General features: G+C 44.5%; 2 protein-coding genes across 3 annotated transcripts; both read left to right on the top strand.

Moving 5' to 3' along the window:
* Positions 1-2,349: 2,349 nt before the first annotated feature.
* On the top strand, positions 2,350-6,543 carry LOC108941064 (uncharacterized). 2 transcript variants are annotated; one of them, XM_018763504.2, is made up of 6 exons: positions 2,350-2,595; positions 3,054-3,179; positions 3,336-3,424; positions 3,549-3,690; positions 5,653-5,786; positions 6,023-6,543. In XM_018763504.2, exons 1-6 carry the CDS (start codon positions 2,499-2,501, stop codon positions 6,125-6,127), a joined length of 693 nt encoding a protein of 230 aa, XP_018619020.1. In that variant the 5' UTR covers positions 2,350-2,498; the 3' UTR covers positions 6,128-6,543. The 2 variants fall into 2 exon arrangements, with proteins under 2 accessions (XP_018619020.1, XP_018619019.1); XM_018763503.1 differs by lacking the exon at positions 6,023-6,543 and adding an exon at positions 4,117-4,343 and having other exon boundaries at positions 5,653-5,780.
* A 6,501-nt stretch (positions 6,544-13,044) lies between these two features.
* On the top strand, positions 13,045-20,204 carry leo1 (LEO1 homolog, Paf1/RNA polymerase II complex component). Its single transcript, XM_018763363.1, has 12 exons — positions 13,045-13,123; positions 13,846-14,472; positions 14,746-14,850; positions 14,971-15,065; positions 15,847-15,995; positions 16,094-16,178; positions 16,275-16,369; positions 16,869-17,003; positions 18,390-18,525; positions 19,095-19,287; positions 19,530-19,627; positions 19,990-20,204. Exons 1-12 carry the CDS (start codon positions 13,066-13,068, stop codon positions 20,095-20,097), a joined length of 1,884 nt encoding a protein of 627 aa, XP_018618879.1. The 5' UTR covers positions 13,045-13,065; the 3' UTR covers positions 20,098-20,204.
* Positions 20,205-22,854: the final 2,650 nt, after the last annotated feature.

Raw genomic sequence — 22,854 nt, 5'->3', positions numbered from 1 at the left:
GTAGTAGTAGTAGTAGTAGTAGTAGTAATAATAATAATAATAATAATAACATATTTTTCATGAAGAGGGGGGCATGATGGTGCAGTGATGCAGTGGCATAGTGGGTTGGACCGGGTCCTGCTCTCCGGTGGGTCTGGGGTTTGAGTCCCATTTGGGGTGCCTTGCAATGGACTGGTGTCCTGGGTGTCCCCTCCCCCTCCAGCCTTCTGCCCTGTGTTGCCAGGGACGGGGGTGCAGTGGCACAGTGGGTTGGACTGAGTCCTGCTCTCCGGTAGGTTTGGGGTTCGTTTCCTGCTTGGGGTACCTTGCGACAGACTGGTGTCCTGTCCTGGGTGTGTCCCCTCCCCCTCCAGCCTTGCGCCCTGTGTTGCCGGGCTAGGCTCGGGCTCCCCGCGACCCTGTATGGGACAAGCAGTTCAGACAATGTGGGTATGTGTGTGTATTTTCTATGAATCCATTATCAGTAAGAGGCCCATAGTTATTGTAAACAAATAACAAATTCCACCCTGAAGGCAGATACCAAATGCTTGTGACATATTTAGTACACGCAGCCCTGCTGTAATGGGGTCGCATACAGTGAAAAGCCACTACAAAAGCTTATGAAAATACACACCCATTTTTCATACAATGGGCTTACTATTTGGTACAACATTTTTGCCAACTGCACAGTCATTCTGCATCCCTGCATGTTCTGTGTGCAATCTTTACAAAGATGCAAAAGACAGTACAAGCACCTGCGCATTAATCCAACTCCATATTGGAAAGTCCTGACAGCAACTCCTGGCACTGATTTTCGGTTCAGAGTATAGTACACATGGAATAAACACTCATGGGAGCATTAAAAAATACAGAACAGAATACACTATGCACAGAAAGTAAATTTTGCTTAGTATAACTTAACATGTGAGAACTACCTCCCACTTCTGATAACACTGACGGTCTCACTCGCAATCATTCATCAATTCACTGTATGTGACACACAAAGTCCGATGTGACACAGGAGGAGGTGGCAGGACCATACAAACACGCCACTGAGGAATGAAACTATTAGTCACCATCTATTTAATTCTCTCCAGAGTTAATAGGAGAGACCATCAGGGAGAGAACAGAACCAAACCCGCACGCGCAGACTGCTGACCCGAGGCACCTTTGTCTTCCCAGCCACAACCCCAGAGCCACCTGTCCCCACAAGTCACTTCCTCCAGCTACACACAAATTTCACAACAAAAGCAAGTTCAATTTCTCTGCACCTTAGTTTCCAAAGTCATTTTTTTCATGATCCATGCATCCTTCCACAATGCAAATGTAACGTCACAACTGAAATACTGTGGTAGATTCATTACTGTAATTGTTTTTAATCCAGTTAGCTGACACTTCTCCAAAGTGACATTAAGATACTTAAAATTACTCACCCATTACTACAGCTGGGTCATTTTTACTGTATCCATTCATGGTAAGTATCTTGCTCAAGTGTGATGCAGCAGAAGTGGAATTTGAACCTGAGTTCTTTGAGTTCTTGTAAAAATAAACTACAAATATCTATTAATTCAGTTAATTAATGGTAGAAACAGTTTTAATATCATAAATACTTTTACACATACTTGAGAGCCATATCCTTATGATCAAAGATAATTTAACTTCATACATTTGTCATGAACGCTGCACAGCCTGTCTGAAACCATAGTGTCCATGTGCTTTGCAGAATGAAGCGCATAGGGAATGATCTGAAGTTTTATTTCTTTACAACATAAATGATCGTGATCCAGACCGTGTGTGTGTGTGTGTGTGTGTGTGTGTGTGTGTGTGTGTGTGCGTGTGTGTGTGTGTGCGCAATTAACCATGTAGGCTCAATCCAAGCTTCCATTTATTATCTGATCTGTTCATCTGGGTGTGGGTTTCAGCGCTTACTTCAGAAGAGCAAAAGAATAGATCCAGGCACAGCCCAAAGGAATGAGCTCTAAAAGATATTAATAATGCTACTATCACAGACACACCAACTTCTCTCCATGAAGGGGCTGTGGAAATCATGTTGACGCTGCTCCAGGGTGCCCTAGAATCAAAGGATGGCCGTTGCCGTGGGTACACCGCCTCTGAAATTGCAGAAGGGCTGACACTGATCGCAACATGTGAGAAAAACAAGAACAAGGTACTGTAGGCTGAGTGAACGGCTTTTTGTGTGTCCGTGTGCATCTCCGGTAGGTTTTGGAAAAAACTGCAAGTGCAGTGCAATGTGTCAGCTCGGTGCCACCTCACCCTGTGAACCATCTGCTCGACACGCCAATTCTAGAACAAAGTGTCAAAGAATGAAACGGAATTCAATAAACACTGTCCTCAGTTGGACACCACAGATCAGCCCACATATCAGACCATGGGAATATGATTGAGGGCATTTTATCACACTGAAAGGGGTCACTGTAGCACAATAAAAAATAGCTTATTTTCCTTATGATCTTACATTGTAGATATTTGAGTCTGGGGCTATTCCACAATGTGAGGTGATGATGAAGAGCGAAGATTACCGCATTAGACTGTTTGCCACCAAGCTTATCTGGCAGCTTGCCTTTAACTGCACAATACGGGAAGAACTGGAATCAAGTGAGTAAACCAGTATATGCGAAAGTGTGAGATGATGCGAAATGAAGCCAAGCTGATTTTCTGTGACCGGACAGTTTTTTTAAAAAAAGGAGCGCAAAATGCGTTTTTTATGCTTTCCAAGTTTTAACCCCGGTTCATTCACTCAGTCATTTCCAGGTGAGCGTGGAATGTAAATACACATCGCGCTCTCCCATGCAGATGGTTCAAAGTGTGTGCTCATCAACACACAATTTTCCAGGCCTATTGATTTAATCACACAGCACAGACTATACTGGAGAACTGGGGTTCCTTACATTAGCCAAACTGTCTACTTGTTTTACAGCTTTGAAGTTCATTAGTAGGCATAGGAGTAGCCATATTATTCTCTATAAGAGGAGGCATATTGTAGAGTTCTGAGTTGATGATGCCTGTTTCAAAGAAAGAAAATAGTCATATGCCCTTTGTGATGGTGATGACAGACAGTACCCTGATGGAGTTGCTGGACAGACTGTCTAAAGACACAAACAAAGAAGTCTGTAACTCAACCCATGGAGCTCTCTGGGTTATTCAGAAGCAGTCAAAGGAGAAGGCCAGGCCGCCCTCAGGTAAGTCACACAAAAACGTGAGCTGTTTAAAAACACAGCAGTTTTATGCAGTTCCTTGGAAGGAACCAAGCCGCCAATAGTTTATCAATACTTCTTGTAATGTTTTACTTTCACATCAAATATGAACTGTGACCAAAATGACATGCCAATACGCAGCAGCCGTAACAGGGCCACCTGGGCACATCATGATCAGCTACCAGTGGAATAGCCAGGGGACCATGTTGAAGGTCAACAGAGCCCTTCAGGTTAGTTTACTACCAGAAGCTGACAACTGTTGTTAATACGAATGTGTGATAAAGAAATTTTAATATGACACATGGGGCTGACATTGTCTTGTTCTCTTCTTGTGCGCTGAACCAAACACCACAGGATGCTGGCATCAAGGTGTGGATGGATGTGGAGCAAATGGCAGGCTCTACTCTACAGGCCATGGCAGAGGCAGTGGAGAAGGCATCAGTGGTGCTCATCGGGGTCTCTGCCAAGTACAAAGACAGCCCAAACTGCAGGACTGGTACAGTATGGCCCATATGACTGTCATAACTCAGAAAAGTACTCCTGAAATGTGGTGTAACAACAATACAGTCAGGATGCTGATAATGAAAATAAAATAATATTACATTTAGTTTCATTGCAGTACTGTGATATGCTTTACATTTGGTATACTTTGCCAGCGCTGAGTTTTTTGGTGCTGCGTTTGCATAGAAAATTGATCCTCCGGAATTAGAAAATATATTTAGACTGCTGATAGGTACCTTAGAAACTGTAGATGAGAATGCCAATGAACAGAGGATCCACAAAGATCTCCATCCACCCATAATGTACCACTAGAACCTACTGCTTCTTAACAACATCACTAGAACGACCCGTTTGACATACGCTAGCTGTCAGGTGGACTCATCCAGACAACTTCCACACTGTTCCTCTTCAAATTCCACAGAGGCTGAATACACCTTTGAGCTGAGAAAAGAAATCATCCCCCTCATGATGGAACAGAACTACAAGCCTGATGGGTGGCTGGGAGCTTTATTAGGAACAAAACTCTGGATTGACTTCAGTGAACAGTGCAATTTTGAAGAAAGTATAAAGCAGCTCATTAGGGACATTAAGAGTTGCACACCAGTGCCAAGAGAAGTGGTGATGTGTAACAAAGGTAATAAAACAAAGGTAATCCAACAGAGAATCTAATTCTCCCATAAATGATTATTTCTTTTTCTCAATACCACCCAAATTGTCACCAAAGTACTACCTAAGGGCAAATCTTGATGCACCACTAACAGTATGAGGGACAGCAGTGGCACAGAACACTAGCCTTTCCAGTTTAATGTGAAATATTAAATGTAACAGCTGGGAAGAGAAGACATGTCAAGAAGAAAAATATGCTGTGCTACCCTTTATCAAGAACAGAAAAATCCTCATTTTTCAAAGAATCATTTTCACAGAACAGTTTTATGTATGCTATATTTCTATGACATATTGTTCATAACAAAAAAACTTTGACTTGGATCCTAGAGCTGTTTTTGTGCGATGTTGACTACAGCGAAAATGTTTTTACTGGAGGAACCTCCTGCTATGAAGGCATATTTTGCATCATTTGTAACATAATATTTGGAGCCCAGATGTTACCATTCAACAGGCTCTCAAAAGCAAATCCCAGATGACATAAAAATACAAAAATAACTTGGAGTGATTCACCGGGGCAATTGTTTCCTGATGTTTTTCAGCGTTGATTTCAGAACACAAAATATATAACTTGATTTCTCTATTTGCAAGAAGCCCCTTCAATTGAAATCACCTTTACAGTTTTTCTTATAAATAAAAAGTTACAGGGTATAAGAAAATAGAAATTTAAACCATCAGACCGCATAGACTTTGCACACCAATACAGTGACCGTAAAAAGATCTTATGGTGTCATGTTAGCAGGAAGTGTGAATGGACATTCCTTTAAATCGCAGCTAACAAATTGCAGTGTCACATAGTGAAAATGGATTTTATGAAGGAAGAAAACAGCATAAACTCATGGTGGGGCAGAAAGTAGTGCTGCTGCCTCATAGTGTCTGGGTGGTGCGAGAGAACGTTGGCTTAGTCCCCACTCAATCTGCGTGTGGTTTGCATGTTCTCCCTGTGTCTGCGTGGTTTTCTTGCAGGTGCTCATTTCCTCCCACACTCCAAAGACATGCAGTTGAAATGAATCAGTGACACTATTTTGCCCATAGTGTGTAAATGAATGAGTGAGTGTGAGATTGTGTGGGTACTCTGCAGCAGACCTGTATGCCATCCAGGGTGTACCCACCTCAGCCTTGTGCCCAGTGCTTCTGGGATAGGCTCCAATTCACCATGACCCTGCTCTGGACAAGGGGTTGTTGAAATTGGATGTATGGGTAATGGAAACAAGTTTTATGTATTCCTCTGGCAAATAACAGTTGGATTCTGGCAATACAGTTAAGCAGAAAACAATTATTATTTGTGTTTAAGAGCCTGCCCTGGTTACATGGACGAAGGCAGATGTCTCTGCATGGCTGAAAGACAATGCGCTACACTTCTGCCTGAACTCTTTTGCTGAGTATGATGGATCACTGATTTATCAGCTGCAGAAGTTGCGCAAAGAGGTATGACAACTTTTAAAAAGCCACCATTTCTAACAATACCACAAAATCTGAAAAAGTCACCTTGATGCGTTAGATCTCATGTTCTATAGCACATTTAAATTATTACACAGATTGTAGTATTATTGCCCCTAAGAACTCTCACTGTCAAATTCACACATAGGCACTCACAAATAGAATAGGGCCCAAAAAATATATATATATATATATTTTTAGACCTTTTCTGTTTCTCTCTTTAGGCCCCAGAGTTCTTCTATTCCAGCCTCAGGAAGGACCTGGCGTTCACGTCACTCCATGAGATCCTGCAGTTTCTGAAAGCCTTGGAGAAAATAAACAGTCTTTAATACAGTCCACAGATCCACCTCCAACACTTTAACTCCACAAATGGTTGTCTAAAGAGATGTCTAATATACTGTTCTTGTCTGTAGAACAAATAATTGTAAGCTTTGCCAACCCAAGAAATAATTTTGTGTTATCCAACATGGACTTCTACAAATACCAACAACTGTGGCATTTTATTGCAGCCCTCGAAAATGAGAACAGGCTACAGACAGAATTAACTGAAGTTGAGAAACAGCTCATTACATCAGACATTTTAGGGTATGATCTCTGCATTATATACTGTTTTAACAAGTATTGTTGCTAATTCTTACAGTTCATTGAGGGAGACATAGGAGCAGGACCTTGACTTTTCTTTTGCTGTGTATGAATGTAGCCCATATGTGCTAAAGTCTTTCCTTGGACTTTGATATATTTATTGTGGGAATATGACAGGATACTTACTGAAATGGGGTTCACGCAACCATTCAAGAAACATTAGCAAAAAGTTTGATTTTTCCCATTCTGTTGAAATATTGCCAAATTCCCATTGTCAAAATATCTTTTGACCTTCTGCACTTGTTTCATGTATGTGGACTTATTTGCAGTCTCTCTGTATACTGTTTCTGTCTCTATGCTGCTGTGATTTAGCGCTTTTCATAAAACTAATACAACGTTATAATAATGGTAATATAATCTGCTGTGGTTTTTTTCCCCAATTTACTTGATAGACACATTACTAACACAGTACAATTCCAATGCATTACAGTCACCTTCTGTGAGTGGAAAAAAAATCTGTTGAAGCAAATGCCTCATTAAAATAATTACATCTATAAAAGTTTTGGAAAATGGTATTCTTTCAGAAGGAACAAAGGCATGTAATAAAGACAAGTTTTATGACTCCATAAAGTTTTTGTTGTCCTCTTTCATACTCTCTCATTTCTACAAGTGGTGTGAACTTATTTCAAAGGCTTGGTTCAGTAAAATGCTTATATTTATACTATATTAAATTAATGCTTTAATTATCTGAGTGTCATTCATTAGCAACTGCCTTCATTGTTTTTGTAGTGTTCTTGGGGTTATAAGACGCTTCACATTTAAGCTCCGACACACACACACACACACACACACACACACACATTTTCAGAACCGCTTGTCCCTTACAGGGTCACGGGGAACCGGAGCCTACCCAGCAACACAGGGCATAAGGCCAGAGGGGGAAGGGGACACACCCAGGATGGGACGCCAGTCCGCCGCAAGGCACCCCAAGCGGGACTTGAACCCCAGACCCACCGGAGAGCAGGACTGCAGTCCAACCCACTGCGCCACCGCACCAACACAGACATTTCTTTAATACTGCTTTATTATGCGGGTGCCGCCATGTTGGTTTTTTATTATACCAGAAAGAGACAATATGAAAGAAGAACCTCCCACTACATCCCCCTCATTATACAACGAAAACAAATATCACATTAGACAAAGTTACTTACAAACTTTGAAAAGATCTTTCAATTGGAATATACAACTGCAAGACCCATCGATAATATCCCTCAACATAACGATGCTTTCACAAAAAGAATATACAAGCTTACTCTCCCCCCCAAGTTACACTGCTAAATGAAAAGTGTGAACAGAACTAATATACATAACGTAAGACAGCAAGAGTTTGTGCCCTTTTACGTCTTCACAATGGAACAGAAATATTCTAAGAAGTCATCAGTAAAGTTACCTAGGGGCAGACCGTCTTACTCGTATTGAGATGTTCTCTTCATCGTGTTGTGTTCTTTTCCTTTATTGAAATCTGTCTGGTTTCTTAACGGTACGGCCAGATCGTGTACGGATCACATCAGGGTGATTTCCCACCTCGGTTTTGGTAACCGGGCACTCTTGCGTGGTATCGTCAGTGAACTGGGGTGTGTCACTTTGCGATGTGGTTGAACTTGGTGGTGGGCGCGCTTCTCTCAAGTGTCTCCTGTTTCTCCTTAGGGACGCACCGCTGGAAGTCTCAACAACATATGACCTTGGTTCTGGGCATTGAGTTATGACTTTCCCTGGAGTCCAGGTTTTCGTAGAATCGCCCAGGACCCTCACTTCTTGGCCTTGGTACAGTGGTGGAAGTGGATCTTTCCTGGCATGGGCATCATACTGGTGCTTCATCGTCTCATTTCTCTGCATGAGCCTGTGTTTGACATTGTCATCCGCGTCTCCTTTTCGTGATGGCAGAAGGGTGGCAATAGTTCTGCCAAACAGCATTTCTGCAGGGGACGGGAGTTTTTTGTCAACTGGAGTGGCGCGAATGTTGAGAAGAGTTTGTGATATGCTTTCTCTGGCTTTCATGCACTTTTTAATGCATGATTTCACGGTTCGGACTTGGCGCTCAATAAAACCGTTGGATTGGGGATAGTGGGGCGACGATGTTGTGTGTGTTATACCCCATTCTTTGCAGAAGTTAGTGAATTCTGTTGCTGAGTATTGTGGGCCGTTGTCAGATCTTATTTGGTCAGGCCTTCTAAGCATGCCACATAACTCTTTGAAAATGTTTGTGACAGACTTGGATGTCACTGGACTTTGTAGTTCCTTTACGAATGGATACTTTGAGTAATAATCCGCGATGATGATGAACTGCCTTCCTTTAATCTCAAAAAGGTCCGTCTCAATAGTCTGCCATGTCTTCAGTGGCACCTCGTTCTCGATCATTGGCTCTTTTCTGTTTTGGTCTTGATCCTCTTGACAGAATCGACATGCCTTTACAGTCCTCTCTATATTCTTGTTCATGTTCGGCCAGTAGACAGAATCCCTCGCAAGCAGTCTTGTTTTCTCGATACCAAGATGGCTCCTGTGAAGCTGTGTAAGGATGTCATGCCTCATTCTGTCTGGAATGATGACTTGCTTTCCTTTAAAGAGAATGCCATTATCGATGCCGATTGTGTCTCGATATGGCCAGAATATTCGCAGATCACTGGATAGCTCTGTGAGTTTCTCAGGCCATCCCTGGTACACCACCTCAGCAAGTGCATTGAAGACGGGGCACTGTCGAGTCTCGACCTTCAACTCGTTTTGTTTCACGAGGCTGAAGTTTATGAGGTCAAAGGTGATTGCGTGGACAGTTGGTTCCACCTCCACAGCGGTGTTGTCCTCTGGGTTTGGCAGTCGTGATAGCGTGTCGGTCAGAACCATTAGATGCCCTGGCTTATATGTGACAGTGAAGTCATATCCTTGGATTCGGAGGAGCATGCGCTGCAGTCTTGGTGGGGCTGTTATTATTGGTTTCTTGCAGATCATCTCCAAGGGCTTATGATCTGTGTTGATGTAGAAATGCCGGCCATATAGGTAAGTATGGAACCTCTCTATTCCATGCACAAGTGCAAGCATTTCCCATTCGATGTTGCTATAATTAGCTTGAGTAGGAGTTAGGGTCTTTGATGCGAATGCCACTGGGCGCCCGTTTTGTAGGAGTGCCGCGCCCAGTCCTTTCAGCGAGGTGTCAACTTCAAGTGTTACTGAAGTCGTGGTGTCAAAGTATGCCATACTGGAATGCTCTGATATTGCATCTTTGAGCATATCGTAGGCTTGTTGGTGGTCTTCCGACCAGTCGTATGGTATTTCCTTTTTCAGTAACTCACGCAGGCTTGCAGATTTCTGGCTCAAGTTTGGTATGAAGGAACCCATGTATGTCAGTAGTCCTAGAAAGCGTTGGAGATCTTCCTTGTCCTGTGGGCTAGGCATGTTTTTTATATCTTTTACCTTATCTGGGTCTGGTGAGATTCCATCTTCGCTGTAAACATTCCCGAAGAATGCAATTCGTCTCTGCTTTATGAAGCACTTGTCCGAATTGAACACCAGCCCTGTCTCCTTCACCCTTTCAAGGAGTGACAATAGGCGTTTGTCATGCTCTTCTTCTGTCTTGCCAAATACACAAATGTTGTCTGCAATTCCAACACACCCTTCCAGGCCTTCCAAGATTTCGTCCATGCACTGCTGGAATATGTCTTAGCTTATGTTGAGGCCAAAATGTAGGCGTGTGAAGCAATAACGCCCTAGGGGTGTGCGGAATGTAGTAAGCGCCTGTGATTGTTCATCGAGTTGTACACTCCAGTACCCAGCTTTAGCATCAAGCTTGCTGAATCACTTTGTTCCATGGAATTCAGGATTTACCTCTTCCAATGTATTTTGTGGGAACATCTCTTGATCGCTTCATTAAGCCACTTAGGGTCCAGGCACAAACGGAGTGACCCGTCTTTCTTGAGGCTGCATACCATACTGGAACACCAGTCTGTGTGTTCTCTCACTTTCTTGATGACCCCTAGTTTCTCCATACGACAGAGCTCATCCTTAATTTTCGGTTTAAGGTTGATGTTAAATTTTCTTGGGCGATCAACATGTGGCTCTGCATCTTCCTTCAAAATGATTCGTGCCGGGCCTTCTAATTTACCAATCGTGTCAAACTGCGTTGGGTATAATTTTACTAGATCCTCTGTAGCGCTCACTTTGATTGGAGGCTTTTCTAAGGATTCGAGACGGCAATTGAAAGGGAGCAAATTCAGGGCAGTGCACATTGGTAACCCAAGTAACACCGGGCCATTAGCATCTACGACATGGAATTCTGTACTCACCCACCCGGACGTGTCATATTTGCATTGCATGGGGAGCTTCCCGAAACATGGTATGGAGTGACCACTGTAAGATGTCAGCTTCGTCATACCCATCGGTTTCAGGACCTCTGTTGGGTCAATATTGCCATACATCTGTCGGAAGGTACGGAGTGGGAGTACATTCCCTTGTGCACCCGGATCTATTTTTATTTTCATGAATTTTGACTTGTTGCAGCCAGGATATTTGATTTTAATTGTTGTATAGGCTTCATCTCGGGTGTGAACCTCTGTGCTGTGTATGTCTATGCTATGAAACTTTTCAGCAAATTCATCTTCGGAGCTTTCGGAGCTGTCATCGGTTGCCTTGGAGCAATCATTGCTTGCCCTCACAGCATCAACCTTCTTTGCACCCTTTTTCCTCCTGCCATCTCTCTTCTCAGGCCTGTTTCGTCTCTCATTACATTCTCTACCTTTTTCAGATCGACACATCTTCTTCCAATGCCCCTTCTTCCCACAGCCCTTGCACACATCCTTATACGCCGGGCATGCGCGGGGTTTGTGGTGTAGCCCACAACGGCCACATGGCTTTTTCATCCCGATGTGATCGATTTTCTTATCCTGTAGAGTCTGTAACTGGCGGGTGCCGATGAGCGCAGCTTCATGTTTTCTGCCTTCCATGAGCATGTCCTGAAGCGTGGAGCCTTTTTCTTTTCCCAACAGCTCTCTGTGGAAGTTTTCCATGGGCATGCTCATTATGACAAGCTCCACGATTCTCTCCTGCATTTCGTCCTCGGAGAGTTCACATAACTGTGCTTGTGCTCGGGCTCTAGTGACGAACTCATCAAGGGTTTCATTTTCCCGCTGTCGATACTGCATTAAGCTTAATCTGTGAATCCTGAAGTTCACAGCAACCTTTAATTGCTTTTCAAATAACTCCCATGATTCTTCGGGACGTTTCTGCTCGTCGTCAGTCAAGCCGGACGCATTCAGTCTCCGTAGTCCTTCATCGCCGACCCCTGTTCTAAAATCTTCCTCGCAACATCGGGACCGTCCGCGACGCCATTATCCTCGCACACCAGCAGCATCTTCTGCTTGAACAGCTTAAACGCTTCCGCGAGATCAGCAGCATCCCACCGCTGCCACCATGTAGTGTTCTTGGGGTTATAAGACGCTTCACATTTAAGCTCCGACACAGACATTTCTTTAATACTGCTTTATTATGCGGGTGCCGCCATGTTGGTTTTTTATTATACCAGAACGAGGCAATATGAAAGAAGAACCTCCCACTACAGTTTTGTTCACTTTTTATCACCTTGTGCTCACTCTGTGCGTTGTGTCGCTGTTGAAAAGAGGACTACAGGAAGAATGTGTGGAATTGTGAAATGATTATTTCTTTCTGGTTCATTTTTAGGCTGATTTTGTGTTAGGAGCAACAATATCTCATCTTAGAGTTTCATCAGCTTATAGTCATTTTTTTTGTCTTGTGTTGTATAAACTATGGGGATGCGGTGGCACAGTGGGTTTGGCCAGGGTCTGCTCTCCGGTGGGTCTGGTGTTCGAGTCCTGCTTGGGGTGCCTTGTGACAGACTGGGGTCCCCTCCTGGGTGTGTCCCCTCCCCCTCCAGCCTTACACTCTGTTACTGGGTTACGGTCCGGCTCACTGTGGCCCCACTTGGGACAAGCGGTTTCAGAAAATTGTGTGTTTGTATAAACTACCCTGTAAGTCGCATTGCACAGAGACATCCGCTAAACAAATAGCAGAACAACGAAATTTACGAGTAGACACTGAATGTTTCCTACATAAATGGCTAACATTTTACTTGGTTAAAACATGGCCTATCTGTATTTACCGCTTTTTTCCAACCGATCAACCGAAACATCTACAAGGGTCAACTGACAGAGGCGGAGACAAATTATGAAAAAATGCACGGACAGCTTGCATAATCCACCACTTGATTCAGACAGATCAGCCTAGAGAGGATTATGTGCTGATGTGTGTGGAAGAAGCTGGACATTTTTACATATTCTTTTTGAATTATCAGCTTCACGGGATTTATTCCACAATTGTGCCACGTTATGTTCACAGTTCTTTGGTCCTAGTAACAAGTCGCATTATATTTGGGAATAACATCTTTAACCTCTCAGGTAAAACGTGAAATTTAGAATGCAGCACATTCATCACCAACACGGCTATTTTCACCAGGGGACTTTAGGCCATTAACTCTTCCGGTCACCTCCAGTCTCTAGAAGGATTTGTCGCCGCCCTGTGGGTTAACCTTTTAATTGCATGCTAACTTTGAATGACACCGGAAACAAAAGTGCGTGCGGGATTCATTTCCGGTTTTCTTGCGACTGCTTAGGGTGCCGAGAAGATGGCGGACATGGACGAGCTGTTCGGCAGCGATGGAGACAGTGACAACGAACAGCAAGGTAAAGCCCTGTGCTTCGCTTTTGTAGTCTCCATCTCTATGCGCTTTAGCTCGTAGCACGGCACAGAGCTTTCAAAGCTTGTGTTACCCGGTAGCTGTTGAGAAGGTGCTGAGAGCCGCTGTGCCTCCTAGGGCCCTAGGCCGTGCTACTGGCAGCTGCGGCGTTCGTGCTAAAAACTGACCTATCTTGCTTTCGTTTGATGATTGAGGTCATATCGGAATTTACCGAACATCTATTGCTGCGCATGATTCGTGTATTTAACGGTAAAAAATTCCTCAGTTATGAGCACAAACCAACGCAGAGCACCGCGCAGTGCCAGTGACTGAGTCTGCAGTGAGTTACCGCTTACCTACGCTACGTACGGAATATATTAATTATTATTCCTCTTCGTGTTGCTGCTGAAAAAGTACATGTACATGTTCTAACTGATAACGTCGTAATGGGACATGATGGTGTGTTTTTGTTGCACATCATCATGGCATATGGGATGAGAGAGGTGGTTAACAGTGGCTGAGTGGGTGGGGTGTTTTCACCGTGTTTAGCATCTGTGCAGTAATGTGACGTGTGCTTCTGTTAACTTGCATTTATTCATTTAGCTTTTTTCTAAAGTGACGTACATTTCAGCAAAAATACAAATTGTGCATTATAAGAGAAAGAGACATTGCATAGCTGCAGACGTGTGATTCTTAAGTAAACCTAGTTTGTTACTTTCCGCAACTTAGAGTCCGGCTCTGGGTCTGGATCCGACTCGGAGCAGGAGAGGCCACAGTCGGCCAGTGGCGTCTCGGGCAGTGAGAGCGAGCGGGACCACGATGACGACGATGATGAAGAGGAGGAGGAGGGGCAGGTTAGCGGGAAGCCCAGCAACAAGGAGCTGTTTGGGGACGACAGTGAGGACGAGCATGGGAGCCCACACAGCGGCAGCGACAACCGCTCGGAGCACTCGGACAACCAGTCTGAGGCCAGCATGCACTCGGAGCAGGACAACGAACACTCAGACATGGAGCAGCACAGTGGCTCCGAGGGGCAGGAGGAGGACGACGGTGAGGGTGGGCACAGATCCGACATGGGCAGTCTGAGGTCAGAGGGCGGCAGCCCCCGCTCAGAAGCAGGCAGCGCCCGCTCAGAAGTCGGAAGTATCCGCTCAGACCCTGGGACACCGCGGTCTGGTCCGGGGACCCCACACACGGACGGTGAAGGCTCGGGGAGGGATGGTCACTCTGAAGACGAGAAGTGGGGCGACGGCGCTAAAAGCGATCAATCTGATGACGACGAGGACAAACCCCAGCACTCGGGCGAGGAGAACGAGCAATCTGACGATGAAGGGGAGGGGAGGAGACACAAATCAGGTGCAGCTCTGTTCATTCCTGTCCTCAGAGCTCACTGTCAGTATGTTGTGCAGCAGCATTTGTAGCTTTCATTCACATGCAGCATGCAAACAGTGTAGCTTTGTGTCACTTTGCACTGAGGAAAAGCTGGTGAAATGGTGAAAACAGCATTTATCTCAAATAAGCATTTTTTATTATATTTAACTGAAAAGACAGTTACGGTTCACCTCACAATACACTTGGTTTCATTTAACGCAAGGTGACTTTCTGACCTGTTCTGACCTTGTACTGCAGAATCTGCTAAAGGGAGTGACAGTGAGGAGGACTTTATTCGACAGAAGCACAAAAAGACAGTGGCTTCAGATTCTGACTCAGACAGTGATGCAGGGCCAAGGAAAGGTAAAGCAGTCGTAGCAGCGCTACATGATCACATGTGTATAACTGTACACGTTTGGTGTGTGCAGCTCTGTAAATAGCCAGCAGAGATGAGTCTAAAGCTCCTTGTCACACTGTCTCTAGAAAAGAAACCTGCTGCAGATGACCTCTTTGGGGAGGCTGATGACATTTCGTCAGACAGCGATGCTGAGAAGCCCCCTACTCCGGGGCAACCTCTGGTACGTCAACATGTGACATAGTCTCTACATTTGTTTTTCTTGTGCAGATGCATTTGTCCAGCCAGGTATGGTTAAAGTATACTAAGCATGTGTCACATTAAAGTTACATTTATTCATTTAGCTGACTCTTTTCTCCAAAGCAACTTACAATGTTTACTTATTTAAATACTTACAATTATTTACCCATTTAAACAGCTGGGTAATTTTACTGGAGCAATTTAGGGTAAGTACCTTGCTCAAGGCTATTGCAGTCGGAAGTGGGGATGGAACCTGCGACCTTTGATCCAAAGACAACAGCTCTAACCACTATGTTACCAGCTGCCTTAACAAATAAGCGGCGGAAAATAGTAAATATAATAAACTTATACAGTTTGAAGTACAACAGTGGTGCGGGCATCTCATAGTGTAATTTTTAATTTGAAAGGTGCTGGTTAAGATTTTACCTTGAGCTGTAGTAACCTTGACCAACGTAATTTCCCTGAATTGCACGAGTAAAATTGTCGAGCTGTTTGAATGGGTAAATAATTGTAAGTAGCTGAAAGTTGTAAGTCGCTTTGGAGAAAAGAATCAGCTAAATGAATAAAAGTAAGAACAGTAGTAAGAAAATGTCTTGTTTTCCAGTGGTCACCAGTTCTTGTCTTAGAAATTGACAGTACATATGGCTCATGTTGTATGTTCTATGCTGCTTTAGCCACATGTGGTTTTAATCTAGGATTAATACAGCATTCATTCATTCATGCTCTTAAGTCCACTTATGTATGGCTGTTTTCTGGTACTGCAGGACAATGAAGATGGCATGGAGACGGAACAGCAGGAGGAGGAGCCAGTTCCTGAAACCAGGATAGAGGTAGAGATTCCCAAGGTCAGCACAGATCTGGGCAGTGACCTTTACTTTGTCAAGTTGCCTAACTTCCTCAGTGTGGAGCCCAGGTAGGTGGCTTTCCTCAGCTTCTCATGCTTGTCAGAATCTTACAGATTTGGCTGTTGGCAGCATGACCCAGTGTTGGCATTTCTCCTTGGCTGTTCAGGCCATTTGATCCGCAGTACTACGAGGATGAATTTGAAGATGAAGAGATGTTGGATGAAGAGGGTAGGACAAGACTGAAACTCAAGGCACGCAAGTACAGAATTATCAGGGCAGAAAGTCCTACGCTCCTGGATTCTTTTCGGTAGGAAAATTTGCTAGCAACACTTTTGTGTGCCACGCAGGTTGAAAACACAATCCGATGGAGGAGCCGTAGGGATGAGGAAGGCAGCGAGATCCGCGAGAGCAACGCACGCATTGTCAAGTGGTCTGATGGCAGGTCAGTTCTGGGAATTATTTATAGTTACATGCATATTGATTTATTTAGCTTTTCTTTAAAGCGACATTTAATTCAGGGTTAATAAAACTGCAGTCCACAATAGAAAAAGATAGTAATGCAGATGTTTCAGAGTAGAGCAGAGCCGTTTGATACCACTGGGACACGTTACATGAGTAGCTTTCTGTAGAAGTGACTCTCAAACATAGAGGTGATCATTACAGATGGTGTGATCCAACTTTATGGACCAGTTAGAGGACCAGAATAGAAGTGGATTCCAAAGAGATTTTTTAAAAACACTTCTTGAATGCTGGAAGTGATTCAGCAGTCCTGAGGAAAAAAGGGGGGTCATTCCATCACAAAAGAAACCAAGACCAAGAACCTGTGGACTTTAGATTTTGGACCCCTTGTAAGTGGGACCATCAAGCAGCCAGAGGCAGAAGAGCTCAGTGTTTGCTGGGATGAGGCAATGATCTTGAATCAATGTCCCTCCCCTCTGCAGCATGTCTCTGCACCTGGGAAACGAGGTGTTTGATGTGTACAAGGCTCCTCTGCAGGGAGACCACAACCACCTGTTCATCCGCCAGGGAACTGGTCTGCAGGGACAAGCTGTGTTCAAGACCAAACTCACATTCAGGTATGTCCAGGACTCATCCCACCACGCTTTCTTCACAGTACACCAGTACCTCATGTTGAGGACATTCAGGTTATGATTTGCTAAAAAGCATTTAAAGGTTAAACAATTTCCTTTTTTTTTATTTATTTATTTTTTTTTAATTTAAATTCCATTTTCTTCAATATGTCATCTTCTAAAATTTGTTGCGGAGTAAAAATGACCTGTGGTTCTCTGTGTGACTGTTAGGTTGTTACATGTCCATAGATGCACAGAAGGCAGTTGGAATGCAGGACTGACTTCATTCCACAGGCTTCTAACAGCATTTACAATGCTTACAGCTCCAGTGTAGTGTTCTTTGAGCAGTAACGAGATGAGGAATGTTGTGCCTCTTTATGGGAAGAATCAGTTAGAAATCTTCAGAAACTTTCGATTCATGGAGTGAATGTAGTTGTGTTGTCATTTTTAAATTAGGTTTAATGTCACTTGAAATTAGAAATTAGAAAAAAGTTAAAATAGCTGTTATGGGGTACTTATTTTCTACAGTTTCAAACAAAATATTTACCTGGGTATTTTCTGCATTTATTGATTGTGAAGATAAGGTAGCCTATAACTGAACACCATTGTGCATGTTTATGTGATGCTGTTTATGTGTACCTTTAACATAGTTCTGAGATTAATAATACAATGGGTGTACCCTGTCTCACATTCTGTTTCTATAGACCCTAACGTGTTAAAAATAGACAGCTGTATTTACCATTTAGCTTTAACTGCTTTTGGAGTTATGAACAATTAGTTAGGTGTAGGTCCCAATTTTGGTCATAAGTTGAGGGCCAAATGTAATATCTTTTTTGTGATATTTAAAAATCATAGCCTGATTTATAAACGGTTGTCTTTCTAATCATTATTGTTCACCAGATTCAAATTTATACGTTTTCCTTCTCAACTTCCAGTTTACGACAATATGCAATGCTGATATTTTCAGCAATGAGTCTGTTTTCGCAGCTAAAAAACAGATTAATCCTGTTGTATTTTTTTCCCCTAATCTGTCCTGAACGTTGCCTCTTTTGGAAGGCTTAGTTGTTATGGGGCAGCAACTTATCTGCTTAAAGCAAAAGTTGCCAGAACAACAGATTTAATTTTTTTAAATCTTGGTTGCAAGCTTATGAGTAATTGGAGATATGTCCCAGCTGTAGCCGTGCTTTATCAAGGAGAGCAGAATGATCACACTGGACTGTGAAGAGTTTGCTGTTACATTTCACTTTTATGTGCTTGAAGATGAGCAAGCATGAAAACAAGCTGGCCTGGTGTCACAGCAAAATCCCATCCCACCTGGTTCAGACTGCCCCTGTCTTCCACACAGTTGATCTCAGTGTGACCTCACTACACCGCTCCCTTTCCCCACCTCAGGCCACACTCCACGGACAGTGCCACCCATAGGAAAATGACACTCTCTCTGGCGGATCGCTGTTCCAAAACACAGAAGATCCGCATCCTTCCAATGGCAGGCCGCGACCCCGAGTCTCAGCGCAATGAGATGATTAAGGTTAGTGTTGGCCACCTGCAGTTGGGGACCCCAGGACTTAAACATTTGCTTAGTTTCTTCCAAAGCCAAGTTTCATTAAGACAAGTTAGTAATAATGTCCAAAAATTTCTGTTTTGGTGCCTACCATTGTGAACAAACAAATGTCACTTACTGGTTAAATTCAGTACAAGCAGGATTTATCACTGGAATTGATCATTGTAGGTAGGGAAATCAATGCCTTACAATGGCTGCATAAACTGTAGAGTTTGACATTGGCTGAGCAGCTACTGGTGAGTCTGCTGTGAAGTACTGTCATGTTTGTTTTCAGTGGAAATTAGCAGCTTTATTTTCATGAGCCTTGTGTGCAAACACTGGTGTCTCGCTGACTGTTATGTAAGCCTGCATTACTGTAACTGAGTCTGCAGCTGGGAACTTCACCCATCCTCGTTAGATGTAAATATAGTCTGTTTGTAAAGAGCACCATTATGGGGTTTAACTGCTGTACACTGCGATGGTGAAACAAAGGTGCCCTGCATCTGAAGCCACCTGACACTATGACCTTTAACCCCTCATGTGCTCATCTTATTCAGAAAGAGGAGGAACGTCTACGTGCCTCCATCCGCCGAGAGTCCCAGCAACGTCGTATGCGGGAGAGACAGCATCAGCGGGGCCTGAGTGCTGGCTACCTAGAGCCGGACCGATATGAGGAGGATGAAGAGGGCGAGGAGTCCATCAGCCTGGCAGCCATCAAGAGCAAGTACAAGGGTGGTGGAGGACTGCGAGGTATGGGCCTTTGGCTCTTCTGCTCTAGGGTCCAGTCTGATAAAAAAGATGCGGGGCAGTGTTAGTGTAGGGAATCAAGGAGCATGGATCAGGGCTAATCAGGTAAGCAGGGTTGGGTGAAACAAGAGCACAGTGGGTGTTAGCACAGAGAACATCTATCTGAGTCCCTTTGGGGAAAATAACATCTTGTGTTCACCAGTACCAATCACCCCTTCCTCACATTCTTCAATCTACTTCTATAGAAGAGCGAGCCAGAATCTATTCCTCAGACAGTGATGAGGGCTCAGATGATGACAAGGCACAGAGGCTGATGAAGGCCAAGAAACTGGACAGCGATGAGGTAAGTATTCTAATAATCGCTTCTTTACCCAGATCAGGGGTGCAGCATATCATACCAGTTGTGCGACTGGAGCTCATGACGGTATTTGTTTATGACTGCAACTCATTGCTATACAGAAACTGCTGGCAGCAGTCTTGGCTTTGCAAATGGGATAGCATGTAAACGATGAGATGTAGTACCATTCTCCAGCAATAGGAGGCACTGTTGCCCAGTTTGTGGCGGAAACGCAACACAAACGCAGCTCAGGGGCAGGAATGTGTTTTTTTCAGTGCCTCAATGATTTCCCCTTGCTGTGCTGCCGTTTGTAAAGAAGGCTGAACGTGGGAAAGCTGGCATGTTTACAGTCCCATTAAACCTTGCAGGAAGGGGAGAGCTCGGGAAAGAGGAAGGCCGAGGATGATGAGGAAACATCTACAAAAAAGGCTAAGAAATATGTGATCAGCGATGAAGAGGAAGATGAGGACGAGTAATTTTTTGTTATAGTCCTTTGTCAAGGTGTTGCTTTATTTTTGTCAGCAGTTATTTTTTTAATTGAATATTTCTCTGTACAGTTCAGGTAAACAATAAACAAAGCCTTTGCTTATGTCTGATCCTTGTTTTGGAATTTCCTGTCTTTGAAATCTGGATCAGGATAAATTCAGAAAAAGTGCTTGTGCTAGACTGAAATCTATCAAAACTGGCCAGTGTTTGCAAGGTTTCTCCCACCCATTAAGAACAGGTACAAGGAGCAAGTGTGGCTGGAATTGGCTGATCTTTCCTGTGCTGCTGTGGCTTTGTGAGTGTTCAGGTGTTTGGTGTTTAGGTGCTTCATTCCAGCGCTTTGCTGGCAGGCTGACATTGGAGCTTGGAGGAGGTGTGAGGAGATGCAAGGAGTCCCTGCTGGTACTCCCCCTTGGACAGGATTACAGGAGCCCTGGTTACAGCCACTGCTCTGCGGGGCCAGAGTGACGTGCAGGGGCTAATGCATGCTTCTGGCTCTCAGTTTATTGTCAAGCTTGTCACCAAGAGAACGTCTTGACGGTCACATCGACTGTGAGTTGCCCACAGAACCAGGCAGAATTGGCTTCAATCTTGCACATAAGCTGAGTTTCAAAAGAAGAAAGGTAACCAAGTAATTAAAAGTTACATAAAATGGCTCAGCTCTTACTGGACAACGGTTGTTCTGTTCCTACTCGCTGTGAGCCTGTACTCAAGACTCAACACTCAAGCTGCTTTAAGCTGAGCTCTGGCGAAGAAAGTAAAAGGTTCTTTTCAGAGCTATTGATCATAGCAGTTCTTAATTTGCAGCTGAGCACGGTGTGTTATGCAAGCTGAGAAACTGCTAGCGAAGCAGCGGCTAATTTTACTGACACCCACTTTTTCATGAATACATTTGCACTAAGCAGGCAAAGATTAAAGACATAATTCATCTGCATATCAACTGTGAGCTCCCATCCACCATTTAGTGAGTCACCTCTAAAGCTGTTTCTCTGCTCATCTTACGCAGATGAGGCATTTTAAGTAAAATTAAAGGGTGTCCTTGAGTGCTTTAAGCAATATGGCCCTTTTAGGTTATCGCACAATCTCCTAAAAATAGAGCCTGGCTTGAAGTCTTCGAACATGATGTTCTGCGATACGGCTGCTGATTTATTCTGATGAGGGAAGCCGTTGGGAACAGCCATAAGGTGGCGCGCGAGGAGGAGGAGGAGGAGGAGGCAGAGGCAGGGTGCGCCAGGCTCTCAGACGGCGGGAGCAGACGATGCGGCACAGTTACGCAATGATGTCACGGGGGGTTTAGGGACATGGAGGGGGGGTGCTGCAGTTGAGCTCCGTCCCCCTCCCCCATGCTGTGCCGTCCCAGGCTGGGCACTCGGCTTGTACCTGCAGAACCATCGCAGCCATTCTCTCTCTCTCTCAGCCCAAATGCCTGCATACCCACTGTGAATGAAGGCCATCTTAGGCATTGTCATTCTTACTCTGTGCATGGTGGCATTCTTCAGTGCACAGTGTATGCAGCATCCGTTTATAACTTGGAGGTCCCTTCGGCAGCACTTGTCTCCTTGCGTGTGATGTGTAGTTCACTGTGTAACAGCAGGAGGCCGTATTCTGATGTATTCTGCATTTTACGGGGCAGCAGAGAAACCGAACATCAGCTGCTAGGGTTCCCGCACCGGCCTGCGGTGCTGCCCTGCAAAGCAGCTTACCGTGAAGAGCCCGGACCTGCCCCCGTGGCTAGGACACAGTTACAGGACACCTCTGCACCCGTCACCGATACAGCCTCTGCTAAGCTGCCAGCCCAGGTATCTTTAGAACATTCACTGCCTGGTAATGTTTCAGAAAGCCTAAAATTAGGCACGGTCAGGCGGTTTGTAGGCCGCCAGGTGCCTGGGGGTCCAGCTGGAACCCACTTCTCTGCACAAGGCTGTGTGACCTCTGTGTGCAAGGAAGAAGCGTGTGGCTTCTCAGCACGTAGCACGGGGATGGTGGAAGGCCACCGAACGCTCATCGGCACTGGCAACAGCTCTGAGACTGGAGTTCAGCTCTTCGCAACTGACACATCGCTGCACACGTGTGCGCTTTCCAGCATGGGGTGAGAAATATCAGGGAGAAAATATTGAGAGGATCTCCTTAACATCGAGGGGGAGCCGTTACAGAAACACGGCCCCTACTGGAAGCGATGGCTTTGATCTACGAGAACACAAAGACGACGACTGCAAGAGTAAAGTGGGTAGGAATACCGCAGATAGATGAGCTGCTCTCTGACGCACTCCAGCTCCCCATGAAGTTTCCCCAACGGGAGCTGTGGCCCCTGCGCCTGAAAACAGCTTTGATCACGATCCAGAACTCACGCTGTCCTCTATGCTTGTAGACTTTCATAAACTGCATGACCTTAGCCCTCGTCCAGCGTGTCCCTTACACACCCTTTGCTCAAGAGGCTAATTAATAGGTAAGAACTCCAACGCTGGAAGGATCCAATATATATTCCACGACTGTGGAAGTGACACTTGCGGATATGGTTATACACTGGGCTGTTTATACATCGGCAGCTCAGAAATGCAGGGGTTGTGTGTAGGCATTCAGCCCCACCCCTGCTTTAGAGGCCTCAGACTAGAGGAGTGGGATCCCCTCCCGCTCTCATTGCATCGGACCCCCACTGCCTTTTTATGACATGTTCTGCATTTATCGCTGTTCCCTGTCTGTTTAGATTGTACTGTTCCTGGAGAAGAACATGCTTCATCTATAAATAA

Source organism: Scleropages formosus, chromosome 11, assembly GCF_900964775.1.
Source record: "Scleropages formosus chromosome 11, fSclFor1.1, whole genome shotgun sequence".
Lineage (NCBI taxonomy): Eukaryota > Metazoa > Chordata > Actinopteri > Osteoglossiformes > Osteoglossidae > Scleropages > Scleropages formosus.
This window is presented reverse-complemented; position numbering and strand designations above follow the sequence as displayed.

Bases quoted from the DNA above. Each gene is read 5' to 3' on its own strand.
- LOC108941064 (XM_018763503.1), top strand. From the start codon at position 2,499: ATGATGAAGAGCGAAGATTACCGCATTAGACTGTTTGCCACCAAGCTT. The intron at 3,425-3,548 runs GTTAGTTTACTA...CAAACACCACAG, and splicing joins AGGTCAACAGAGCCCTTCAG to GATGCTGGCATCAAGGTGTG. The intron at 4,344-5,652 runs GTAATCCAACAG...TTTGTGTTTAAG, and splicing joins ACAAAGGTAATAAAACAAAG to AGCCTGCCCTGGTTACATGG.
- leo1 (XM_018763363.1), top strand. From the start codon at position 13,066: ATGGCGGACATGGACGAGCTGTTCGGCAGCGATGGAGACAGTGACAAC. The intron at 16,370-16,868 runs GTCAGTTCTGGG...TCCCCTCTGCAG, and splicing joins GTCAAGTGGTCTGATGGCAG to CATGTCTCTGCACCTGGGAA. The intron at 17,004-18,389 runs GTATGTCCAGGA...TCCCCACCTCAG, and splicing joins AAGACCAAACTCACATTCAG to GCCACACTCCACGGACAGTG.